The sequence below is a fragment of the Thermobia domestica genome, chromosome 8, assembly GCF_964235325.1.
Source record: "Thermobia domestica chromosome 8, izTheDome1.hap1.1, whole genome shotgun sequence".
In the NCBI taxonomy this organism is placed as follows: Eukaryota; Metazoa; Arthropoda; class Insecta; order Zygentoma; family Lepismatidae; genus Thermobia; species Thermobia domestica.
In genome coordinates, this window is record NC_137461.1 from 3,755,184 (window position 1) to 3,767,306 (window position 12,123).

At 36.1% G+C, this 12,123-nt stretch overlaps 1 protein-coding gene across 1 annotated transcript in view; it reads left to right on the forward strand.

The window, feature by feature from the left end:
• The window catches only part of LOC145692652 (uncharacterized), a 188,537-nt gene extending 184,407 nt beyond the window's left edge, over window positions 1-4,130 (forward strand). Inside the window, exon 2 of the mRNA XM_081768007.1 lies at window positions 1,523-4,130. Within this exon, the coding sequence (XP_081624133.1) occupies window positions 1,523-3,120 (1,598 nt within the window). The 3' untranslated portion in view covers window positions 3,121-4,130. The remainder of the gene's footprint in view (window positions 1-1,522) is intronic.
• The last annotated feature ends 7,993 nt before the right edge of the window (window positions 4,131-12,123 follow it).

A 12,123-nucleotide genomic window follows, 5' to 3' on the forward strand; every position in this document is an offset into this window, starting at 1 on the left:
TGTGTCGCCGTTGAGAGAAAAACAACAATAGATGCAGTGCATTGTTTACATAAACAAATAAACAGTCTGTTCCAGCAAATTATAGTTGGCTAAGAACGACATACATTTTCGAGCCATAAAGATTCGTTTCGATCTTCTCGAAAAACGAGCATGAGAATTTACCCTTTAAAAAATCTCTTTTCGCTCAGCTCTATATCAATTAATGTATGTCTTATCTCTGGACATTATTATAATTAAAGTTAAAGAGTCAATCATCTCATTAACCATCCTACGTAATGTATTATAGTATTGCAAGGGAAAAGCTTGACAGGCACGTAGCCAGGGGGGTCCGGACCCCCCTTCGAGGCCACAAATGAAAAAAATTAAGGAACGATGAAACGAAATGAGAAAAAGAAGCTTCAGCGCTAAAAAATAATTATAACAAAAAATAACTACTGGAAGCTTTTGGTTATTCTTTCTTATGAGGAGATTTGTATTACTTGCAATACATGCTGGCGAAGTGAGCGAGATATCCTGGAAGAGTCAGGGAATTTAAAATTTCTAGAAAAGTTACAGAATTCTCAGAATTTCTGCTACTAGTCAGGGAGAGTTCAAGCTTCCGAAAGCATAGTGCCGTTGTGTAACAGCGTGGATATTTTTTAATCATATTTTTTCGTTATCGCATCCTTGCAGTATCAAACATGTTATTTCAAAAACAATTTTCTACTGCTCCTTTAACCTGTAATTTGGAACCGACAATAGTTGACGGAATAATAAAAACAAAAATTTATGTGGAAAGAAATTTCTGTTAACATTTGATTCAACAGAGAAAGGAACATAGATATTGTAAAATATTTTACAAGACATTATTGAGTATGTACTTTTTATAATGGTTGAGGTCGTAATGAAAGGAAAATTGTTGTATTTGAATAAACAGAGGAAGGACGTAAATATTGTATAATCTTTTTCAATACGTTTTTTTATTATTATTTTACTCGAGATTTCTTCATGGTCTGTTATTAAAATACTTACCATATCCTCATTTTATTGTCCTAACTAATCAATATATGTTGATAGTAAAGTAGTTTAGATTGATCGAGCTCCTGGGCCTTCAGAATTTCATGTCACCCCCACCCCCCGTTACGAAATCCTGGCTAAACAAACCAATATATGTACAGTACAATAGTTTAGAATGATGGAGCCCCTGGTGTGGTGACCACAATATTTGTCACGAACCCCGCCCCCCTTTCACGAAATCCTGGCTACGTGCCTGAGCTTGAAGGTAAACAGCTTCAGTTTCATGTCAATAGATGGCGTAATCATCGTACAGCATCGACTTTTTAAGTTTACAGAAACAACTTAGCGTTTAAATTATTTTGTTTCGTGCTACATTTTTAGAAGTAAATGTTTAATATTTATATTTGATGTCTTGTTGTAATTATATTGCCTTTCTGTTGACTTATTTCTTTTATTTTAAATAATGAAGAACACATTAGTTTAAAATATGCAATTACATTAGTCTTTCTTTTCTTTGTCTTTACAGATGAAGAATGGAACGAACGCGGAGACCCCGCTGCCATTTCCGAGGATTCGCTATTCCTGGTGCAACCGACGTGGCAGGTGAATCGTGATGTCTCCCTTCCTCGAGCCAGACGTATCCACAGTGTGGAGCTCCCGGTCACCGAAACACCCTCCCTGGACACTGCGCCACTGCAGCGACACCGGTCTCGGCGACCAGCAGAAGACCGCCAGCGTTCCCCTTCTCCAAGTCATGAAAGTAGTCCTTCTGGTCCACTGTCTCCACGGGAGAGGTTTCAGGACGCCAAGGAAAAGTTCTTGTCGCTGGAGCGAGAGCGCCTTGAGGAACAGGAAAGAGCTCTTCAACAACACCTTGACAAGAGGCGACAAGGAACAGCTCCCTGGATGTCTCGCTCTGCACCTACGAACACTGAAGTAGCACCAGTGAGTCGACAATATCGGGAACATCATCGTGATATGGTAAGGTCATCTGATCGTAGCAGGGAACGCAAGGGTGGCTACGGCAGTCACGATACAGGCTATGCTTCACGTAATGGATGCGACGACCCTCCACCGCCGAGACCACGCTCATCCGGATGGTCTAGGTCTCGAGAAATGATTCCAACTCCAGATCCTGATGACGATGATGAGGAAGATGATCACGAGAGGGAAACATTTAACAGTCGTCACCGCCATTTAAGCAGAAGAGGCAGAAGACATACTGACGACAACGAAGAGTTCGATGTTGACGAATTAGAAGAACGCAGTAGTCCTCGACGACGAATAGCTTCCCGTTTACCATCCACAGAAGACGATGACGATGTCTTCAAGAGAAGCTACAGTCGCCGCGACTATCAACGACAGCGGTCAAGGGAGAGCCTGGATAGTGGAGGTTGTAGACCAACTAGCGGAGATTCCAAATTCAGACGCAATGAGGTTGAAGAGTCTCACCACCATCAACGGATGAGGTACAGAAGCCCTTCAAGGAGAGTAGAGAGGAAAGAGGACAACTGGGAGCCTCCGGAACGTCCGATTAGTCCAATTAGTCCAATAAGCCCAATTCCACTGCCAAGGACAAGATACCTTCCAACATCATCAACACCGAGAGATCCCCAGAGGTCACTACCGACGTCTACCCCCAGAACACCAGATTCTGTAGAGCCCAGCCCAGAGCGAAGAAGTTGCGGAGGAAGTGGAGAAAGACGAATCATCGACAAACCTGAAAAGAAGCGACGTTCAATGTTCGAGATGCTCGAAGAAGAACGACGCCGTAGTTCAAATGAACTTGCGAAAGAATTCAAACGACGCTCCTACCAGGAGATCACAGAAAGCGAGCGAAGGCCCCATGGCAACCCTGAGAGACACCGCAACGACGCCAACTCCTCGTCTCATCGCCCAGTATCGTATCAGGAACTTGCTGATCACGAAAGATACCCGGGGTTAGACCGTGATACCGCTAGGATTCAACATCATGTCCTTCCACATCAACTAGCGTCGAAAACAGAGAGCCAAGAATCGCATCGCAGTAGGTATCGCCATAGCTATGCAGAACCCGAGTTCCACAGATCAACTAGTTCTTTGTCGTCCAGTCGAATAGGAATTGCAGCAATACATCCTTATTAAACAGAACATTGAAAAACATAATAACCGTCTTTTGTGAGTTGACTCGACTTACAATAAGATAACAGTCACTTGTTTGAAATTTTATGAGAAAAGTAAAATTTCAGACGAAGTTTTGAACGGATAAAACAAATTTTTCGACAATGTTTTATCTTTACGAAATGTTTTTAGTTGTAAGTTTTCAGCCATACATATCCAAACACGATTATTTTGTTGTAATGACTGTCATTTCCTAAAACTGTAGATTTGTTTTGTTCTTAGTAATTTCGTTGTCAGTTCGTAAATGGATGTACTTCAGTGAAGTCTCCTCGTCTCTGGAAGCAAAACTATGGACGATTTTACGCCCAAAAGAGTTTTAAACATAAATATACAATGAAAGCAAAGAGAAATTACAATCAATCTCCATCTGATAAAACAACTGGGATATAAAACAATTTTGTTTGTTTAGATTGGAAGATTGATATAGACCTAAATTGTAATTCCCAGGAAGTCTTTAACGAAGAATGGAGTGATTGTATTTCAAAAAAGAGGAGTTCCTCAACTTTTTAAAAACTTATTTTTGATGACTTAATGATTTCACGACTAGCTTCAAATTTGATAGTGAACAGGTACTATTACGAAAATATTTTCGATATATTTTGTAAAAAGAAATTCGTTAGTATTTTATTTTACATGAATTACCATTTTGTAAGCTACTTTGTTTGGAAAACAAACTTTAAAATGACCGTGGAGAGTTTTTGAAGCTTGAATGAAATAAGTTATGTAAGCTTTTCCAGCTGAGAAATTAACTTTAAAATCTATACGAAGACAAAAAATAATAATAAATAAATGAAGGTGCCTTTGAATATAAAGAAGATAATATAGTTATATATTTTGTATTATATTTTATATAAATATTTATCAAAAAAAATAAGCGAAAAATAAATACATTTATTTTAAGCTGCTCAAATGTTACGTTGTCACGAATCATTGAAATGTGATAAATGGTTTATTAAAGTCAATGCAGTTTTTTTGTTTTTTTTTTTTTTAAAAAGCGATTATTATTAATTGTAAATGTTTTAGGTAAATATTTTAAAATATTCTATAAAAATACGACTGTTTATACCTGTATGTATGTGTTTATGTATGTATATATAAATTCTTTGTTTAGTATCATGTATGTGAATGAACGAATGCTATCATAAGTCCTATGTTAAATATATGTGTGTAAATAGTGCTATTAGTGTCTGAAAGCTTATGAAACAAAGAACAAAATAAACCTGAAGCGATCATTCACCTTTTTGTTGTTTCGGCTGGTACTTTATTTTTTTCTGTTAGGAAAGTGAAAGGGGGACCTAACACTTCTGATACAGGTACAGAAAAGTAGTACGTCGCTTTGCTTCTTCAGCTTTTATTTTATTTTATTTTGTATTTTTTTTATCTGTTTTCCTTCGTGGTTTGGTCAAATAAATGGTGTAATTGATGAATAAACGATGCTGGTGGTCTCTTAGTACGAAATAGAGCTATTGTCTTTTGTGATTGTTCCTTTCACATGAAGAAATTTCCGAATAAAAATATTTGTGGTTTCACTATTTAACAGGCATTTCGTTAAGATGTTGTCTTGACAATTTTTTTAACGTCACTATGCCTTATTTTATGTGCCTATAAAACGCTGACAAAATGAAACATTTCTCGTGTCACGTTAATTACAGAATATTCTTTAGTTAGGTGATTCTAATATATTAGTTTATATTATTAAAATTGTTTTAAAGTAACAAAATTTGTTCTGTTTGCAAATAATCTGCAATATTTTAGCTTTTACTATTCAAGCTTTCGTTAAATGTACCGGATCATGTTTTCATTATTATAGTCGAAATAAAATAAACAGTATAAAAAGGCATTTGCAATTTGTAGTAAGAGGAACTAGTTTCGTCCAAATTGGTATCTTTGTTATATAAAATGGTATTTTTTGATAATGTTGTTGGAACTAATGTAATCAGACGTCAAATTGGATTTCAAATTCGCTGTCTTTTTGGATCAAAAGATCCAATATATTTCAATCAAAAAGTTTCTTGTAGGCCTTATATCTGGCGAATTGCATATAGTGTTGCCAAACCCAATGATGTACTTATTCCGTAGAAAATATGAAAACTCGATTTAGGGGCCGATTAAAAATTTTGTGGCCCCTGATCCATAAACTAGTTATTGGCCAAGATCACAATCTTTAGATCTATTTTTGGTTTTCCTAAAATTGTTGTTCTTTCATTGTTTAAGGGGCGTCATTTAGAAGCATGAGGTATTGTCCTCAGTTTACCAAATTTTATATATATATATTTTTATTAATAGCTTAGCAATCTAGTAATGAAAACTCGACAATATTCTGAACTCCGTTAGTATCGAAAATGAATCTTTCCTTATTCGCTCCTTACCAAAAAAAATCTTCAAATGATGCTCATGTTTCTGTTATAAGTTCATCAAAATCCTTCAGGGAATCAAACCTTGGTCTTTCAATTACAAATCATTAATCATATCCACAATCTAAATACCAGTGATTAACGTTAAATATTTTAATGGGTATGATTCTTCCAACTACACTTAAAATATATATTATGGTAAGACATAGTTTATGTAAATTCTGTAATTTTACCCACAGTTTTTCGGAGGAACAAATATTTACATAATATTAACAATCTTGTTTGTTTGTTTCTTTATATTTTCTTATTTTCGTCTTCCGTCTACTATTTTATTTGTTCTAACAATTTCTTCGCTTTCTCTTATTTTATAATCAATTCCTAAACAAGACAATAACGTTATGAGTGAGTTGTTTTCAAATAACCTTGTGAGAATGAGTTCGATTGCTTTTTTGCCAAATTAATGCGAATTGTAAACTTTGTAATTTCCTTTGTGTTTTATTTGGTCGAAATGCTAATTTATGAGAATGTAAGTGTATATATTGTATAATATCGCCATTGTTCATTACTGTATTTGTACGTACAAGATTAAAGGGATCAATAAATAATAATAATAATAATAAATGAAATAAAAACGAAATTACTCACAAAAACAAAAGTTTTATTTATTTATTTCGTCAAATGTGTTTTAAATGTCTTTCATATAGACTTCAGACCTTTATTGAAAAAAGTTGTATCAGTATATACAGTAGGCTATATAATTTGAAGTGTATATATATAATTTGAAGTTTTACATTTATTTTACTAAATATTCTGAGTACAGCGTTAGTTATACGTACAGTCAGTAACAAAAGTTCTTTTCGTTTGGTAAAATTTATTTTAGGAATAACAGTGGAATGGACTGGAACGTACAGAAAATTCTATTCTTTTTAATTTACTGAAAACTATACTTCCTTCCATTCTGAAGTTATTTACGAAAGTAATGTCATTAAACGAAAAGAACATTTGTCGCTGGATGTACATGCATACTTCACAGGAGTGGCTGAAAGGCAACTTAACAGCTTATGGAAGAGGCCTCATCACGGCGAAATTAAAATACCGTTAATTTTACAGTAATTATGTAATATCTTCAAATAGGTAAAAGATATTCGGAAAGTGGAACAAGAGCGCCCTAGACAACATTATTTTACATGAGATATCGTTATCATGACTCACTTATCTGCTTTCGATTTCCAGCAATTTAGAAAATCGGCATTTATTTTCGCGTTTCTAAATGGCTGCAAACGGAAAACTACTAGGTGACTCATGACAACGTTATCTCATGCAAAATAATATTGTCTAGGGAGCTCTTGTTCCACTTCTTGATTATATTTTATCTATTTGAAGATATCACATAATTACTGTAAAAATTAACGGTATTTTAATTTCGCCGTGATATGGCCTCTTTAAGGGGATCTAAAGAAATCAGCTGAAACAATTAACCAGAGAGACCATTAAAATTTGTCGATAAAACATATTTTAACAAGATCATACCCAGAAGTGGGGAGGGCGTATAGAAGGTACATAGGGGAAGTTACTCAACCAAAAGACATTTATATATATATATTTTGGATTACTGAAATGCATATATTTGTGCAAGGCTCAAAGAAATATACGTAGCAAATAAGTAAATACTTCTGCCTCATATTGGAAAAGTTAGAACGATATTGCAGCAATTAGAAGAATACGAGATCAATTTCTTGCCGGGCACGTCGTTTTGTCCCTTGGTACATACTGGGCATGCACCAAGGGACAGTGATTGTTGTACCAGGGTCAATATTAAACCCAATGATAGCCGAATATTTTCAACGACCAATTTATTTCTTACAAAACAAACTAAAAAATACTATACAGAAATCACAGCGAGGTACCTGTTTCTCATTAAAATGATAATTTTTACTCCATACAATAGAATAACTTTAATAACAAGGGAACAATATGTAATTCATGATAAATGTATTGCGTTTTTATCAGATTATTTACTGTTCTGGAAGAACATGCAATGAGTATGGAATTAAGCACATTGGTTTCGAAAGCTATCATTGCAGCAAATAGTAGTCATTTCTCAAAAACAAATCTGAATTCTAGAGAAGATATGCATAATAACTTGAAGTTATTTATTATAAATGTAAAAATAGAATATAAACTTCTTAAAATATTGCAGTGTTCGCCCGTATATACGCCATGATAGCTAATCATTGGCTCCACTGGAAAAAAGAAAAATATCAAAGAAATTCAGGAGGGCTCTAGAAGTCATGTTACCTGGTACGTACTATTCCGTGGTTGAGCAACTTCTATTAACAGGTTTAAAAGTGGTATTGCTTTCTGCGTATATCGCATGTCACGAAAATTCATGCTGGAGGATAAATTAAATGAAATATTTCAGTTTTACGTCCCACGTTTCAGAGGTAGATATAGAAAGTAAAAACTGGGGGGGGGGGGGCAGCCAGAAGCTATACTATGGTAAGTATAACATAAGTTTATTATAAATTTTCAAAAATATATAAAAATAGCTTCAATTATTTTTGTCACTCAAAAAATTGCGGGCCTGGGGCCCCAGGCCCCGGGGTATATCCGCCACTGCCACGAATATTCCCTGAAGGCTAAAAGAGTCAAATGGTTAATACAAGTGAATGATTATGAAAAAATATATTGATGGAATGAAAATGTGCGAGGAAACATGAAAACGAAGCCCGTAGCCAACCCAAAAATGTAGGGGGGGGCGGTAGAAGTTAGAGAGAGGCCCGATCCAACCATATCTCAATTCATCACCATATTATAGTTCATTTGCAAACCTACCGTGAAAATTTTAGGTGGGCCAGTAAAAATTTAAGGGGCCTGGCTCTCTAGCCCCCCGTAGATACGGGCCTGATAAAAAAAACGAGAAAATACATGGAGACGATGTTTACCACAAACTGACATAACCTGGAATAGAATCAGGGACTTCGTGCACCAAAGGTAAGTGCTCTATCATTTTTTTTAAAATTCTTTCTTATTCCTGTTTTCTCTTTCCTTCGCTTTTGAGAACTACCAAACTCTGCAGAATATGAAACATAAACGAGGACAGTTAAGAAAAGGCCCTGTTCTTTAGAAGAACTCGAACCTCCGATGGGTCTACCTCCGCCCTAATGCCCAAGTGCTCGACTGTACCACATCGGTACCCATGAGATCCCGTACCCCTTATAATGAAAGAGTTGTACAGCGGTGGACACTTCTAAATGGTACACCTTAGCCGTAAATTTCCATATGGCTGTACCATTTAGAAGTGTCCACCGCTGTACATCATTGGGGAAAATGAAATCTTTCAGTTTAACGTCGCACGTTACACCTTTTAGACTAAGGGAGATGAATTATTAAGGCAAGCAAATGATGTTGGAAGAGTCGGTGGAATGACAATGTGGGAGGAAACAGGAGTACCTAGAGAAAATCCACGGACACGATGTTGTCCACCACAAACTTACTTGGCCGGGAACCGAATCAGGGATCCACACACCACCACTGGGCCACCATGCCCTCCTAACCACGCGAAATTAGTATCTTTTCGAGTTCATATGTCGCATTACTTTGTGATAAATGATAATGCTCTGTCACCAGTGGCGTATTTAGGGAGACCTTCCGGGCTTAAGCCCCTCCTCCCCGAAATCTAACTTACTATAGTAAAGTATATGAAATATCTTGCAGAATTTTCACATTTTCAGGCAAAGCCCCCCCCCCCCCCCGAAACAAAATCGTAAATACGCCACTGCCTGTCACATTATATTTACCTGGAGAAAAAATGTTAAGAATAGTTAGTATTTGTCTTATGGTTCTCAAATCAGAAATGTTTGCCATGTTAAAGAAGATAAAACTGCTTGGTATGACAGTAGTTCACTCTTTCTAAGATTACAATTCGAAATAAAATCACTTATCTTTGCGTTACCATTGCTTAGAGCAAAAATTAACATGGATTTCACATTTTTGGTGCCAATTGGCTGAACAATCGTCATCCGCGTTTTGCGCCAGCCCTATCTCCACTTCTTCACATTTTTCAAAATATTGCGAAATATAATAAAGAAAACATACGAATCTCTCTGAAATTTTAAGAGTAGTATGTCACTATAGGAGTAGGTTTGTGTGTGTGTGTGTGTGTGTGTCACCGTCAGGAGGAAATTAACAACAATAGTCACGATGTCATATTTAACAATACATTATTTTAGATATACATATAAATAAAGTATGTGGCAAAGAATAAGAATTATCGTTTTATTGCTTAAAAAAAAGGGACATTTGTTTAGTGACTAGAGACTGCACACGAGAATTTTCTCTCAAGCATATCGTTTTGGTCAGCTGGATGTCTATCGATTATACAGGGTGTTAGTGAAGTAGACCGACAAACTGCAAGAAGTGATTCCTCCAATCGAAAGAAGAAAATAAAATATCATATGGATCTGTTGGGAAAAGTACATAGTTTCAGAGCTAGGGCCGTCCAAGAACGTGGGAAAAACTTGTGAAGTGACGCACAGTTCTAAACGACTGCCAAAACCTGTGCAACATGTTTATCGCATCGCGCTGGACGTACGAAATACTACCCAATCTCTGTCCATTGAAGGAAGATTTTAGTTTGCTACACAAACAAAAGCTCCATGCTGCTAAGTGAAGACATAAGGCGATTGGTCAAACTTACGGGTGGATTTCTGGTCAAAATTTCTCGGACACTTAACGCTGTCACTCATTTTCCGGCAACAGAACAACGTACACACGTATTATTTCTTCTGTTACTCCGTGAAGGCAGTCTGATGCAAGCCAGTGAAGCGGATGTTTGAACGTCAGAAACGTTCAAGTGCGAACAGATGTGTGACTCATCAACAGTTAAATTGACACACCTCATACATTAATAGTTATTGAAATGGGATTAGAATTTGTGGAAAGAAGAAAATAACCAAAAGCAGATTACTTCGAAATCAAGTCTGTTTCATTACAGCTGTTTATTGCTGTTTTAATAGCTATAATTTCAACAGTTGCGTTCTAAGCAGTCTCGTTCGTGAATGATGTTTAAATAGAATCACGAACGTTGATGATAGATATACCTGCATCTGGTGGACTGGTGGATAGATATACCAAGTTGATATATTGATGGAGCACGGTCACTCATGCTAAAGAACTTACATCTGGTGCGAAAGGTCCCTCATTCGATCCTAGGTCATGAGCTTCTGGTGTACGATAGCATATATGTATGTGTATTTTCTTGTGGTTCTCCCATTTCATCCGACATTTTTACTTCAACAGTGTGTCCATTACTATCCAATGCCATTACTGATCCATTTCTTTTAGCCTAAAGGGGGGCACGGTGGGTCAGTGGTAAAGCGCTTACCATCTTTTCGTGGAGTCTCTAGTTCGTCCCTAAGCCAAGTAAGCTGTTGGTGGACAAAATCGTGTCCGTGGGTTTTCTCAGAGTATTCCCCCTTTCCTCCCACTTTGTCATTCCACTATTTCTTCCATCATTCATTCACTTGCTTTAATCATCGTCTCCCTTAGCCTAATGGACATAATCGTTGGACGTTAAACTAAAAGATGTCTTTTAGCCTACAGTACATAAGTGGAAGTTAAACTAAAGAATTCGTTATATCTTTCATTTAAGTGCGGACTTGCAATTTGATATAAAAAATATGATAAGAAGTTATGTTTATGGGGATTAAATGTTAATAGTATGTAAAACTGTTACCTTTAAAATTAAATCTACAAAGCCCTATAGCGCAGAATAGAAAGAAACGATTTGACTTGGAGTCTAATTTATAAATGATAAGAATTCCATAAGCCAGACTATAAATAGGATACTAGTATTCTACAGTTGTGACTTTAAGGTGGATCACTAGGCGTTATCGGTACTATGCTAAACACTGCTTGAATAGTGCGGCGTTGCCAGGTAGTGTCGAGTGTTTACTGGTGCCAGATAATAAAGGAAGTAATCATGGAATTTTGCTTGGATACTTACTAGAGAAATTAGTTTTCGACCCTTACCGTAGTTCACAGCTAGGTCCAACTTCTCAAACTGCAACATTAGAATCCAGGAATTAAACGTACAAATTTAGCAATAACGCATTATGGCGTTCTACGCGAGTTTCTTCTCAAAATCTATTTCCTTAAATGTAAATTAATAATTAAATAAAATGTGAAACATAACACGAAAAACGGTCAAACAGTACATCTATTTCGTAATAAGATCGTTACTTTAAAGTAATTTACACATTCAAATAAACATTTCGTAAAATTGAGCACTTCTAGTAAGATCTAACAGCAAGTGCCATCTTGTGTGCTCATTCTAAAACGAATCAAATATATATTTTATTTATTTATTTATTACATTTTTCGATATCAGAAGACACAACCAAATGAATTAGTGTCTTGTGTTGTAGCTGAAACATAACTTTATCTTATAGTACAATATTTATAATGTGTAACGTTGCATTGCGCAGTAGTTAAGCGAATGAGCTAAAATATGTACTGACTTCCGGGTGGTGATGCACCTTAAAGCTACGTTTGCAGCTTTACGTTACAAGATTCGATTGCAAGAAACTACGTTAAAAAAAATAGAAAGAAT